Source organism: Melanostigma gelatinosum (genome assembly GCF_949748355.1).
Source record: "Melanostigma gelatinosum genome assembly, chromosome: 2".
NCBI lineage: Eukaryota > Metazoa > Chordata > Actinopteri > Perciformes > Zoarcidae > Melanostigma > Melanostigma gelatinosum.
The window spans coordinates 31916605-31930872 of NC_136635.1; the positions used below are offsets into that span (position 1 = coordinate 31916605).

Sequence of the window (14268 nt, forward strand, 5' to 3'; positions counted from 1 at the left end):
CTGCAGCCACAACATCCTGACGGCTTCTCCACTGGCGTGTGATCATCTGATCAAGAAGAAGCCTGAGAACCAGGTCGCAACAGAACACACAAATATAAAAACAAAGTGCAAACAACCCTAAATAATAATAAACAAAAGCGTATGAAGTGGTTTCCATCTGTCCTGATGCAGGTAACTTGATATTCACTCCAGCTCGTCTTCACAACGCTTAAAAATCAGCCTCGAATCAGAAAAGGTTCAGTTTTCTTTTGACTGAAAAAGCAATTGATTTGATTTTTATATATATATATATATATATATATATATATAATAAAAGATCGATACTTGGCGTCCATGTATCGATACAATATCGCGATACTATGCTGTATCGATTTTCGCCCCCCCCCCCCCCCCCCCCCCCGACGAAAGACCAGAGTTTGTCTGAATCTGCTGAAATGAGTTGAACTGCTCCAGTTTCAAAGAAAATACAACGGATGAATCATTTACAATCAATAACATCCCTGATTGAAATTCAAACAGCATGTTTGTGTGATGAATCACCTCCGGAAACAACTTTATCTATTTTCGGTGTTCAATTCAAGATAATTGACTTTTTCTTTCTCTCAAACTGAAATGAATGAGCGCGCACTTACCACTCGTTCTGTCTGAGGACATTATCTCCACTTTCCCCTTTGAATTAGCACCAAATGACAAAGTCTTCACTGAGCGAGAGCTACAAAGCATCGCTGCTCATTAATCAGGACCAGTGAACCTTAAAGGGCCAGCAGGTGTTTGTTGTTGCTCAGACTGAAGGAGGGCAATGATTGGACACATGGGGCTCCAGCGGTCCAATCAGTGACAACATGACTGCCACTGTGTGGTCTGTAGTCGAACTTCCCTCTCCGGTTGAAACAGGAAGTGTCGTAACATTTCGTTACTGTGGTTTCATATCAAGCAACAGAGTGGACATTATTATTCACATCACATGAAATATACAGAATCTGACACAGGACAGGAATTGATTTTGTTTGCTGCATAAACAAGAAACAAATATAAAATTAAAATAAATATACAATATTCCTAAAATAAAAGAGTATATTTTCTAGGGGATATGCGAGAAAATAAACCATTATTTCTTTGTGGCATTTCTTTTTTTTCTTGTTTTTAACTTTCGATGTTTATGAGCTGCTCTGTTTTTGCAACCGTCCATGTCAATATACTTTCCGGTCAAAGGAAAACATCTGCTGGACGAGACTTTTAGACCAGATGTTTTAAGTCTGTGTGAGAATATTTGAGCAGTTTACGTTTGGACACGGCGTTGTCCATGACAAACGGCAAAATGCTGCTGCACGTTGGTCAATAAGTCAGCGTCGATGGAGACTCGCTGCTGGAGGGTTTTATAACCTACTTTCACGTCACGCTAATTAGTTTAGGATGTCACCAGAGCTGTACATGATGGCGTCAATAGACCTTTGAAACAGACATTTTTACTTGCAGCAGGAGAAAAGCAAAGGTAACATTAATTTAATAACATTAATATCAACTATAACAACTAAACAGTGAGCCAGCATGAGCAACGCCAAACTGACTTCAGTCACCGTTCATTTCGTTTTTAATGGAAAAATGTCTTGGTGAAAAAAGGCCAATGGTTGTTTTCCAACTCTGTATATGTAGTTTCTTTGAAAACATTTTGCATAATGTAATGTGACAAGACTAAAGGGCTGTGTTCAGTCCATAGGCCGTGTATAAGAAGTGGGCGTAGTCACCGTGACGTCACTCATTGGTTTGTTTTCTGACATTTTGAAGCCTCAAGTTCGGCAATTTCGCCGTCGCCATCTTGGATTACGGCCGTCGCCATGTTGTTTTGTGCAATTTATGAACAGGAAGTGACCATATATGGACTGAGGAGTGACGTAGCGACGTCGTATACGTGTCTCTGGTAGAGACCTGTCAATCAGCGTGTAGCCCCGCCCTGCAGCATCCCCTGCTTTATGGTCTGTGTGACTCTAAATGGACCATAATGTACTAAATGAACATCATGCTGTATTGAAGAAGACTTGAAACTAGAGATTGAGACATAAACTCATGTTTACAATGTTTACTGAGGTAATAAATCAAGAGAGAAGTAGAGTCATTTTCTATAGACTTCTATACAACCAGAGGAGTCGCCCCCTGGTGGACGCTAGAGAGAATGCAGCTTTAACACGTGGATTATTGACTTCACTTGGCAGAACCGGAAGTTGTCGCCTATGTTTCACGTAAAGCATCAGCTGCTGCGTAACAAGACATGACACCACTCCCCTGAGCTACGACAACTTTATTGAGTTTAGGGCTTGAAACAAAAAGACCAACACGCAGCACTGGACACACGTACGGAAGCTGAAACTATTGTTTGGATCAAAGCCGGAGGAAAGACGTACGCGCAAGATAACAGTCGAGCAAAATGGAACAAAAGTAGGAAAACAAATACATGGGACAACAAAGCTGTTTGCATCTGATTGTCAACATGTCAACATGTTATTGCTATTTTCAACAATAGGAACCTGTTTGAAAAAGTACGTCTCTGTCTCACATGTAATGTGAGAAACAGTTGCCACAATGAGACTGGAAACACATTTTCATTGTGTTTGGGAACAGAAATCCAGTGATTCCTTAATGACATTAATTCATTAAACGTGTTTCAAATTCAATTGTGACGCAAATTTCAAGCAAACTATTTGAAATGTTGCAAAAATGAAACGTGAATTAGACGTGTTTCCATCAAGTGGTTTGGAGAGAATAAACTCAGCTACAGAGTAGTTTGGTAAGAAGTTGGCTCTTTAGGCTGCACGTGGCTTTAGTCCGCCAGTAAACAGAGTAGAAGAAGAAGAAGAGGTTGTGAACCGGAAACAAAACAAGCCATGAATATATCAACTGGATTCAGCGTTGGAGGCGACGCCACGTTCATTCCTATGAACGTTACCAAACGAAGCAAAACAAGTTCAACTTCCGAGTATAAAATCCAGCTAAAGTTACCCGGATCTTCCTCATTTTAGAGAAAGCGCACTCGACGTCTTTCCCAATGTACGTCAATTGGAGAAAGTATTTTTGGGGCACATGGCATCACGTGACAGACCAGGAAGTTGTAATTCCACCGTTTGGCCACGACGTAAAATTAGCTTAAAAAGCCCCAAAAAGACGTGTAAAATTCTCTTCCGCTCATGTGACTGAAACTGAATATCTGAAGACGACAATTAATCGATGAATTGGAAATGATACTCTGAACATGAATCAGCAATGAGAATAATCGTGAGTTGCAGCACATGTTTGAGATGTTGAGACAGTCAGATGACAACAATAAAAGGACATAATAAGGGTATTCCTGGCTAAATATTATATCTTGAATAATCTTTGGCATGCACGTGTATTAAGCTTGACACAACAAAATAAAAAAAATCACAACAATAAATACTAGTGCACAGTAAGTGTACTCTGTCTACAGTACATACAAAAAGAGAGAAAATATGGATCCCCGTCAGGATCATTAAATACGTAAACAGGAAATACGAAACAATGTGTAAAAATACCAGAATTATTCAGGTAGTGTAGATCTGACCAGACTGCACGTCTTCACATCCTTTTAAGGAGTAATGAGCACCGTGTTCTCCAGAGGTTTCACACTGTACAGGTTTGATGCTTCCTCGTTGTCCAGGTCTCAACAATCACACCCACATCAATTTACAGGAGTCGTTGAGTCTCTTTGTTTTCCTTCTTCTGACGCACATCAGCGTGCCAGAGAGACAAGGAAACGCTTCGTGTGCGTTTACGTTGATGAGAGGGACTTTACAATACAACACAAATATGTAGTGTTGATTGGATAAAATACAGTGATACAATATCAAACAGTCGCAGCGCTGCAGGAAGGAGATTCTCTCACACACCAGGTTCCTGGTCCTGGGAGCACTGGTCCAGCACTGGTCCAGTATCTAGAGCAGCGAGCTGGCGGGGCTGCCGGGCAGCGGGGGGCTGTGGCTGTGCAGGGTGAGGCTGTGGGACGGACTCGGGCGCATCGGCAGCAGGTCGTAGTGGCTCGGGATGTGGCTGTTTCTGGGCAGGTCGTACGGGTTCTGAGGGTAACTGGGAACCAGCACACAGCCGCCTCCCTGCACGATACTGATGGTTGGTTCTGGGGGGGGGAGGGAGAGAGGGAGAGAGAGAGGGGGGGAGAGAGAGAGAGAGGGGGGGGAGAGAGGGGGGGAGGGAGAGAGAGAGAGAGAGAGAGAGAGAGAGGGAGAGAGAGAGAGAGAGGGAGGGAGAGAGAGAGAGAGGGAGAGAGAGAGGGAGGGAGAGAGCAGAGAGAGAGATAGGGAGAGAGAGAGAGAGAGAGAGGGAGGGAGAGAGCGAGAGAGAGAGGGGGAGAGAGAGAGCAGAGAGAGAGAGAGGGGGAGAGAGATATATTTCCAATTAATCGATTAACAGATGCCCCTGTGTCCACTAGGGGCATCACTGCTGTATTATAGAGTTAATACATGTTATTCTCATGGTGTCCACTAGGGGCATCACTGCTATATTATAGAGTTAATACATGTTATTCTCTTAGTGTCCACTAGAGGCATCACTGCTGTATTATAGAGTTAATACATGTTATTCTCCTGGTGTCCACTAGAGGCATCACTGCTGTATTATAGAGTTAATACGTGTTATTCTCCTGGTGTCCACTAGAGGCATCACTGCTGTATTATAGAGTTAATACGTGTTATTCTCCTGGTGTCCACTAGAGGCATCACTGCTGTATTATAGAGTTAATACATGTTATTCTCCTGGTGTCCACTAGGGGCATCACTGCTGTATTATAGAGTTAATACATGTTATTCTCCTGGTGTCCACTAGGGGCATCACTGCTGTATTATAGAGATAATACATGTTATTCTCCTGGTGTCCACTAGAGGCATCACTGCTGTATTATAGAGTTAATACATGTTATTCTCCTGGTGTCCACTAGAGGCATCACTGCTGTATTATAGAGTTAATACATGTTATTCTCCTGGTGTCCACTAGAGGCATCACTGCTATATTATAGAGTTAATACATGTTATTCTCCTGGTGTCCACTAGAGGCATCACTGCTGTATTATAGAGTTAATACGTGTTATTCTCCTGGTGTCCACTAGGGGCATCACTGCTGTATTATAGAGTTAATACATGTTATTCTCCTGGTGTCCACTAGAGGCATCACTGCTGTATTATAGAGTTAATACGTGTTATTCTCCTGGTGTCCACTAGAGGCATCACTGCTATATTATAGAGTTAATACATGTTATTCTCCTGGTGTCCACTAGAGGCATCACTGCTATATTATAGAGTTAATACATGTTATTCTCCTGGTGTCCACTAGAGGCATCACTGCTATATTATAGAGTTAATACGTGTTATTCTCCTGGTGTCCACTAGGGGCATCACTGCTGTATTATAGAGTTAATACGTGTTATTCTCCTGGTGTCCACTAGGGGCATCACTGCTGTATTATAGAGTTAATACATGTTATTCTCCTGGTGTCCACTAGAGGCATCACTGCTGTATTATAGAGTTAATACATGTTATTCTCCTGGTGTCCACTAGAGGCATCACTGCTGTATTATAGAGTTAATACATGTTATTCTCCTGGTGTCCACTAGAGGCATCACTGCTATATTATAGAGTTAATACATGTTATTCTCCTGGTGCCACTAGGGGCATCACTGCTGTATTATAGAGTTAATACATGTTATTCTCCTGGTGTCCACTAGGGGCATCACTGCTGTATTATAGAGTTAATACATGTTATTCTCCTGGTGTCCACTAGAGGCATCACTGCTGTATTATAGAGTTAATACATGTTATTCTCCTGGTGTCCACTAGAGGCATCACTGCTGTATTATAGAGTTAATACATGTTATTCTCCTGGTGTCCACTAGGGGCATCACTGCTGTATTATAGAGTTAATACATGTTATTCTCCTGGTGTCCACTAGGGGCATCACTGCTGAATTATAGAGTTAATACATGTTATTCTCCTGGTGTCCACTAGGGGCATCACTGCTGTATTATAGAGTTAATACATGTTATTCTCCTGGTGTCCACTAGAGGCATCACTGCTGTATTATAGAGTTAATACGTGTTATTCTCCTGGTGTCCACTAGAGGCATCACTGCTGTATTATAGAGTTAATACGTGTTATTCTCCTGGTGTCCACTAGAGGCATCACTGCTGTATTATAGAGTTAATACATGTTATTCTCCTGGTGTCCACTAGGGGCATCACTGCTGTATTATAGAGTTAATACATGTTATTCTCCTGGTGTCCACTAGAGGCATCACTGCTATATTATAGAGATAATACATGTTATTCTCCTGGTGTCCACTAGAGGCATCACTGCTGTATTATAGAGTTAATACATGTTATTCTCCTGGTGTCCACTAGAGGCATCACTGCTATATTATAGAGTTAATACATGTTATTCTCCTGGTGTCCACTAGAGGCATCACTGCTATATTATAGAGTTAATACGTGTTATTCTCCTGGTGTCCACTAGAGGCATCACTGCTGTATTATAGAGTTAATACATGTTATTCTCCTGGTGTCCACTAGAGGCATCACTGCTATATTATAGAGTTAATACATGTTATTCTCCTGGTGTCCACTAGAGGCATCACTGCTATATTATAGAGTTAATACATGTTATTCTCATGGTGTCCACTAGAGGCATCACTGCTGTATTATAGAGTTAATACATGTTATTCTCATGGTGTCCACTAGAGCAGCGGTTCCCAAACTTTTTAGGCCGCGCACCCCCTTCTACATCCCGACCGGGTTCGCGCACCCCCCCCCCCCCCCCCATTAAAAAAAAAAAAAAAAAAAAGACGCAACAGAGCCTTTTAAGCCTTCATAGCCGCATAAGAATCGGACCAATGAGAGAACAGTTTGCTCGCGCGTGGCATTTGTTTACAAAGTCCGCTGTTAAATGTTGCAGTGTGAACACAAACCGAACAAAGGAGCAAGTGCAACATTGTATCATATTAATCCCTGAATCGGAACAAAGCAAACAAACTGAAGGTGTGAAAACGCCCTGAAACACTGCAACAAAGTTTCAATAACTTTCAGTGACACAAGGCGTCACTTTTAAAGAGCAATACGGATGTGAGGACACACGCACAGACTCAGAGGCAGATTATCACATTTAATTTACAATTAATGAGCGACTAATGCAGCCAGGATGTCTTCGGACAAAGCATCGATGCGGCGACACAGTGTTGTTGGACACCGGGATCATGTCCAACTGTTTTGCTTCTTTCTCCCCAATCATACATTCCACCATCTCTCTGGCAGCTGGCGAGCTCACGTCTTCAGTGATTGTGTGCGGTAGCCCCTTTCTCGCTATTCTGTAACCAGATATGAAGCCCGTAGTGCGTCATTTATAGACCAACACATGAATGAGACTGCAGTTGTTTTGGCTGTTTTGTAACTCCTCCAATTTCGATATAAACAATGTAAGGGGCTTTTGACTTGCACTGGCATGCTTGGTGTTCAGGTGGCGACGTAAATAAGAGCTTCAGACTGTTAGCCAGAACCTCACTGCACACCACGCACTGTGGCTTTGGGGAATCTGCGTTGCCAATCCAAGTGAAGCCCAGACACAGATACTTTTCATCATATTTCCTCTTTTTTTCCCAGTCTGATGCTCACTCTCGTTTCCTCTTTTTCACCTTGACTCCGCGATGGGCCGATGTGCTCCCGATTTGTCTGTGCTATCCCTTCCTCCTTCCTCCGTCTCATCTTCCTCTGACTCGATTTCTTCTCCCGGTCTCTCCCCACGCACCTCTCCGTTCCCCTCGCCTCCGATTCCTCTCTCTCTCTCTGTCCCTCTCCTCTTTTACGACTGATAGCTTCAGATGTCCCACCTGACAGTTTTTAAATTAAAATTACATTTAGTTTTTATATTTAATATTATTACACCATCAGACCGCCATTACACTTTTCCTCTCGCGCACCCCCTAGAGGCAGCTCGCGCACCCCCAGGGGTGCGCGCACCCCACTTTGGGAATCCCTGCACTAGAGGCATCACTGCTGTATTATAGAGTTAATACATGTTATTCTCATGGTGTCCACTAGAGGCATCACTGCTATATTATAGAGTTAATACATGTTATTCTCCTGGTGTCCACTAGAGGCATCACTGCTGTATTATAGAGTTAATACATGTTATTCTCATGGTGTCCACTAGGGGCATCACTGCTATATTATAGAGATAATACATGTTATTCTCCTGGTGTCCACTAGGGGAAATTGATTGTTTACTTGTTTTACCGTATGTGGTTAAGTTTACTTACATTTTAGAATTTAAATATGAAATATATTTACATATTGCCCTTGTCTTTATGTGAGAATAAAAATAAAATCGGAGGAAAATGTGATCGAAACAGTGACAAGCTAAACCCCATGTCGTAAAGGTACCCATGTCGTAGACGTTCTTGGCGGGCGCGCTGGCCGTGGTGGTCGCCGTGGCCACGATAGCGGCGGAGCAGCAGTGGGTCATGTGATCTTGGTGACCGGGCGACTTCATCTCCACGTAGCTGCTCTCGGAGTGTTTGCAGGCGGCGGGCGCGTCGTTGATGGTGGCGTACGGGTTTTCACTGTTGAGGGAGCAGGTGCTGGACAACGAGCCCTTCATGTAGTCTGGAAGATAAAGAGCGTCAAGAGCGTTCGACTGGGTCATCACAACAGTTATCATGGAGACCAAATTAAAGTGTGATAACGTGAAGTATCAGCAGGCCGCTCACTCAGATGACGACTCCAACACATTTCTGTAGATTCTGCTTTTAGAGGATGAAGCTGCCGTTACTTTTCTCATTTGTCAAAAAATGTATCTTTTTCACAAAACTCTAAAGACTCTCCTAAAATCATATTTCCTAAAACAGCTGGTCACTGTAGTGTGCTAATCAAACAAACAGGAGGGAGAAGTGCGTTTGTTAGGGACTAGTTTCAGCGGCGGATTAATCCACATTTGGGAATCACCAGACTCATCCTGTAATAAACACACATGTTAGAGACAACAAAGGTTTCACTGCAAGGACATCAACATTCAAAGGCAGTTCAAACAGAAGAAACGACTCAGCATTCAGTTACTGGAAAGGAAAGACCCCCCGGGTGAGTTTTGGGAGTGATGGGGGTCGAAGCAGAGAAGGAACAACACACAGAGGAGTCGGACTCGTCCTGCAGAGACACAAAATAACATGTAAACAACACCAGTTACAAGCGTTGCATTCAAGGACACGGAGCATTCAGGTACCGGCGTGGATCAGAGTTATTCATGCTGCACACAAACAATCCTTCTTTGGAAACTTTAACATTTTAAACAAAGGAATGTTCGACTTCCTGTCTGAACAGGTTCAGTATTCATTTTCCCTTTTTTATATCAATACTTAGATAATAAGATCATCTTTACAAGTTTCTGGCAGGTCAGGGGGGGAATTGTTTTTTTGACCTTATTTTGAAATTAAAAACCCAATAAAAAAAGAATTACAACACTACACAAATGTAACTGTCATATATAAACGTATACCCGTATACATATTTATATTTATAAACTGTTTTTCACCTGTTCTTAAATCATAAGAAGAGAAAATTATTTAGATTCAACTTCGCATTGTTTTTTCTCATTTCACCTCACAGGCTTCCGTAGCTGGCAGTCTGGATACTGAAACTGATATGTTTGAATTATCCAACATTAATAAGAAAAGTCATTTAAGAACTCACATTTTGTCCTGAAAGTCTGTTTTTCTAAACACATTCTAATCGTATAAATCATCGACATAATCAATAAGATCATTTATAAACCTCTGAGGACTCGGAGTGAGAAGAACTGCTTGTTATCTCGTTTCTGATTCGATTTTTTCTCACAAATGATCACATGTGAATTCCAGTCAAACACAATTTTCATTTGGTTTAAAAGAAACAGAAAAAACTGCAGTACGAGGTTCAAAATGCAAGCTGGGCAGTCATTGGCCGAGGGGAACTGTTCGAGCAAGAGGATTGGCTGAGGGGTCGGCGGTGGATGAGGTCACGCGGGATGACTCCGCCCTCTCACTGTACCTCTGTGCCGCAGCTCCACGTGGCAGCTGTAGCGCCGGTCGATGCAGTAAACACCTGCACGGAAACCAGAGAAAAGAAAGAAGTACTTCTATGTACCCTTGAGTACTTGTACTCAAGAGTACATAGAAGTACTTCTATGTACTCTTGAGTACTTGTACTCCGTTACATTGATATAGATCAACGTAGCTTGTCTCGCTATGATCGTGCGAGACCAGAGATGTAGTTCACTGATCAGCTTCACCCCAAACTAAATGATACTACGACAAATATGACAAACAGACTTGTTTTAAATTGACAAACATCATGTTTATGTGATTCAAACGGGAGACAAACATGATTTGTCTTTGTGGCTGAACTGCTTGACTTCACAAAAAATGATGACGAAACACTAAACGAAACGTTGCGGGTTTCATGAAATAACAACAGAATTATTTGATTCTAACGTGTTTTTGGGGGAAGATGTTTTTAGTTTTTTCATAGCAGATCAAAATGCATCGCATCAGAACAGTAAAATGTTGATGTGATCAGCTGGAACTTTAAAGCTGCAGCGTCAGAACGCAGACTTCAGTGCTCACATGCTTCTGCAGAAATGAAACATTGTGAAGCGTCATTCCAGTCGTCCTGAGATAAAACGAGGCGCACTGACCCATGTCACTGAGGTCACAGTAGGCCCCCCACTCTGGAGCGCTGTTCCTGTGGCGCTTCTTCTTCTTCACCTGGGAAACGCACAGAGAGTGAGAACACGTTAGAAAGCACTAAAAACATTGTTTATTTAGTTTCCTGTGAAATATTCATGACCTCATGAAGTGACTTTGCTTTTGTTAACATAACTTCTAATCCTGTTCTGAATTTATTTGTTTTTAAAAGCAATCATTTAGTCGTGAACAAGAGCAGAGTATTGATGCGAGCACCTCCTCGTAGTAAAGATAACTCTATTGCCTAAAGATCCACGGTAGTTCTCTGACACGCAGGGAAATGGAGGTCTGAGCTCAGCGGTATTTAGTTGGTTGCAATCTGCAACTGCACCACTAGAGGCCACTAAATCTCACCCACTGTTCCTTTCAGGCCCGGTGCTGTGAGCACCATAACGTGCTGTTGAGTTGCAGGCAGACATCTCTCAACCTCTGAGTTCACATCATGACGATGTTCTCCTCATGTTGAGTTTTTAATGGGAAGACGTCGGCCATGTTATCTGACCAGAGAAGTGTTTCTTGCTGCTGTTTACATTCATTATGATGAACATTTAACAAATGCACTCCAGGAACGTTCTGCTGTTTTTGTTCTGTTTGTCATGCGTTCGTTGTGTAGCAAACGAGCTACAAATGAATTCTGTTGCATCCCTGTGTTGCACAATGACAATAAATGAAATCTGAAGACTATTTTAAACTCTGCGCAAATCAAACCACAACTGACTGGATAAGATAAGTATCCCTTATATATCTGCCATCTGAAACGTCTCTACAGAAACAAGCTGCAGCTGACATCACACCTGCGGATGTCCAGTACAGGTGGGAGCGTCCTTTGAACCCACCTCGGCGGCGCCCCTCTTGTCCGGCTTGGCGTAGTGGCCGGCGTAGCCGCAGGGCCCCAGAGTTCGGTAGCCGGGGTTGGAGAAGCATCGGCCCACGGAGCTGTTACTGGGAGAGGACTCTGGGGAGGAGAGCAGGCCTGTGCACTGCAGCCCTGCTGTCACCACAACCAGCACATGTTCTTATACACCCTCCCCCTCTACAGGCAACACAACACACGGGCATGTGCACACGCACCAGCTCTCTGAGCACTGACAGGTAAAGAGAAACTCCAGCTGGAGCCCAGAGGAGGAACTTCAGTGTTGTAGAACATTTTCTCCATCTGCTGATTCCTGTTTATGCTCACAGAAGGATAAGAGCTACACAGATTCATTCATTCATCATTTGTGTAACATTTGCTGCTTTTATCCACCAAAACGTGAGAATTTGCAGCTTTTCTGTTTGATGTCATTGTAAGTTTAATATCTTTAGCCTGAAGAAAGAAAGCACATTCCACGCTGTCTGACCTTCTGTGAACTAAACACTGAATTACAGAATAAGTTCCAGTCGTAGTTCAGGTGGTCCAGTCTGCTCGGATGGAAGAAGGAAGGAAGCCCCCTGGAGGAAACAGCAAAGCCCCAGAGACGCGGAGGTCGTTACCTGAGAGCGAGTAGTCGGTGGAGTTGATGTGCAGGGCCGGCGTGTAGGAGACGCTCGGCACGCGGTGGCCTTTCTCTCTCTGCCGGTAGCGGAACCAGACCACCAGGCCGAGCATGGCCATGATGAGCAGCAGCAGGAAGATGATGCCCAGGACGGCGCCGGCTGACTGGCGCTCTGAAGCCAGAGCCGGGCTGATCTTGGTGTAGGGGTTCAGTTCCTCCATCATCAGGGCCGCTGAGGGAAACAGGGACCAGGTGAACACATGAACTCCTGAGACGAACAGGCAGCAGGCAGGTAGAGGATCAGGACTACACTGAGACTGGTTCATAGAGGATCAGGACTACACTGAGACTGGTTCATAGAGGATCAGGACTACACTGAGACTGGTTCATAGAGGATCAGGACTACACTGAGACTGGTTCATATAGAGGACCAGGACTACACTGAGACTGGTTCATAGAGGATCAGGACTACACTGAGACTGGTTCATAGAGGATCAGGACTACACTGAGACTGGTTCATATAGAGGATCAGGACTACACTGAGACTGGTTCATATAGAGGATCAGGACTAGACTGAGACTGGTTCATAGAGGATCAGGACTACACTGAGACTGGTTCATATAGAGGATCAGGACTACACTGAGACTGGTTCATATAGAGGATCAGGACTAGACTGAGACTGGTTCATATAGAGGATCAGGACTACACTGAGACTGGTTCATATAGAGGATCAGGACTACACTGAGACTGGTTCATATAGAGGATCAGGACTACACTGAGACTGGTTCATAGAGGATCAGGACTAGACTGAGACTGGTTCATAGAGGATCAGGACTACACTGAGACTGGTTCATAGAGGATCAGGACTAGACTGAGACTGGTTCATAGAGGATCAGGACTAGACTGAGACTGGTTCATAGAGGATCAGGACTAGACTGAGACTGGTTCACATGTTGGCTCTTACGTTTGTGAAATGATTTGACTCGGAGGAAATGTTGTTTGTTCTGTTTCCAAATAAAAGAGTCGGCCGGTGGAGAGAGATTTTTAAACGATACCTGTATATAAAATGATTTTACAGGAGCTGGATTATTATCAATATGTGTTTTATTAACATGATATCTACGTTTACTTTTTAAATATTACAGTTGACCGTTAATTCTACTGACTTTGAAATGACTTCCTGATGCAGATTTCTGTTCCGGTTGTCTTTTTGAATCCTAAAATAATGTGCATTGTTGTGTTTACGTTTCCTCTGAGCCGACATGTAAACCAGCAGACAGGAGCAGCATCGAACACGCGTTCCTCCCGCTCTCACCCTGGTCACAGCGGATGCCTTTGAAGCCGATGCTGCAGTAGCAGGTTCCCGTCACGTAGTCGCAGGTGCCGTTGTTCATACACTCGCACTGCTGCTGGCAGCCGAACCCAAAGGTCCCCGCAGGACACTCTGGAGGTTTAACGCGGCGTTAGAGCTCACAGACATCACAGAAACTCATGGCTCAGATTATCACATTATTAAATGTTATCAACACACACAGAACGATGTTAAAGGATATAACTCCATTCATTCCATTGAGATGCATTTCAATATAAAGTATGATCATTCTTAAGATGGTGGGACTACGTGAACGTGACAGCGATGGAGTCTGAAGTCAACAACACAGATGTGCTGACGTACAGACGGTGCAAACACTCACTGAGCTCACAGCTTTGTCCGATGAAGCCCGTCCTGCAGGAACACTGTCCGCTGACGTGGTCGCAGTCCGCCCCGTTGTGACAGCGACACACTTCAGCACACCGGGAGCCGTAGAAACCGGTCGGACAGCCTGGAGAGAAACGTGCACTTAGACGGCCGTGTTGTCTGAAAGAGCTTTTCATACGTCAGCTGCTTATCGGCTCACAAGAGGAGCAGCAAGAGGGGATCGCATTGTCCCACTCAGGAAAAGTGCTTTCAGTCATTCTGCATGTTCAGTACAAGCTGCACGACAATGGAACTCCATCCCAGTGACCGTTAGAA

General features: G+C 43.7%; 1 protein-coding gene across 1 annotated transcript in view; it reads right to left on the reverse strand.

Moving 5' to 3' along the window:
- Positions 1-3829: 3829 nt before the first annotated feature.
- Positions 3830-14268, reverse strand: part of LOC306791274 (multiple epidermal growth factor-like domains protein 11) — a gene marked incomplete at its 5' end in the record, with an annotated part of 102962 nt that continues 92523 nt past the window's right edge. The window contains 8 exons of the mRNA XM_079287925.1: positions 3830-4144; positions 8447-8668; positions 10085-10138; positions 10731-10800; positions 11616-11770; positions 12253-12486; positions 13570-13698; positions 13949-14077. Coding sequence (XP_079144051.1) covers positions 3945-4144; positions 8447-8668; positions 10085-10138; positions 10731-10800; positions 11616-11770; positions 12253-12486; positions 13570-13698; positions 13949-14077 — 1193 coding nt within the window. The 3' untranslated portion in view covers positions 3830-3944. The remainder of the gene's footprint in view (positions 4145-8446; positions 8669-10084; positions 10139-10730; positions 10801-11615; positions 11771-12252; positions 12487-13569; positions 13699-13948; positions 14078-14268) is intronic.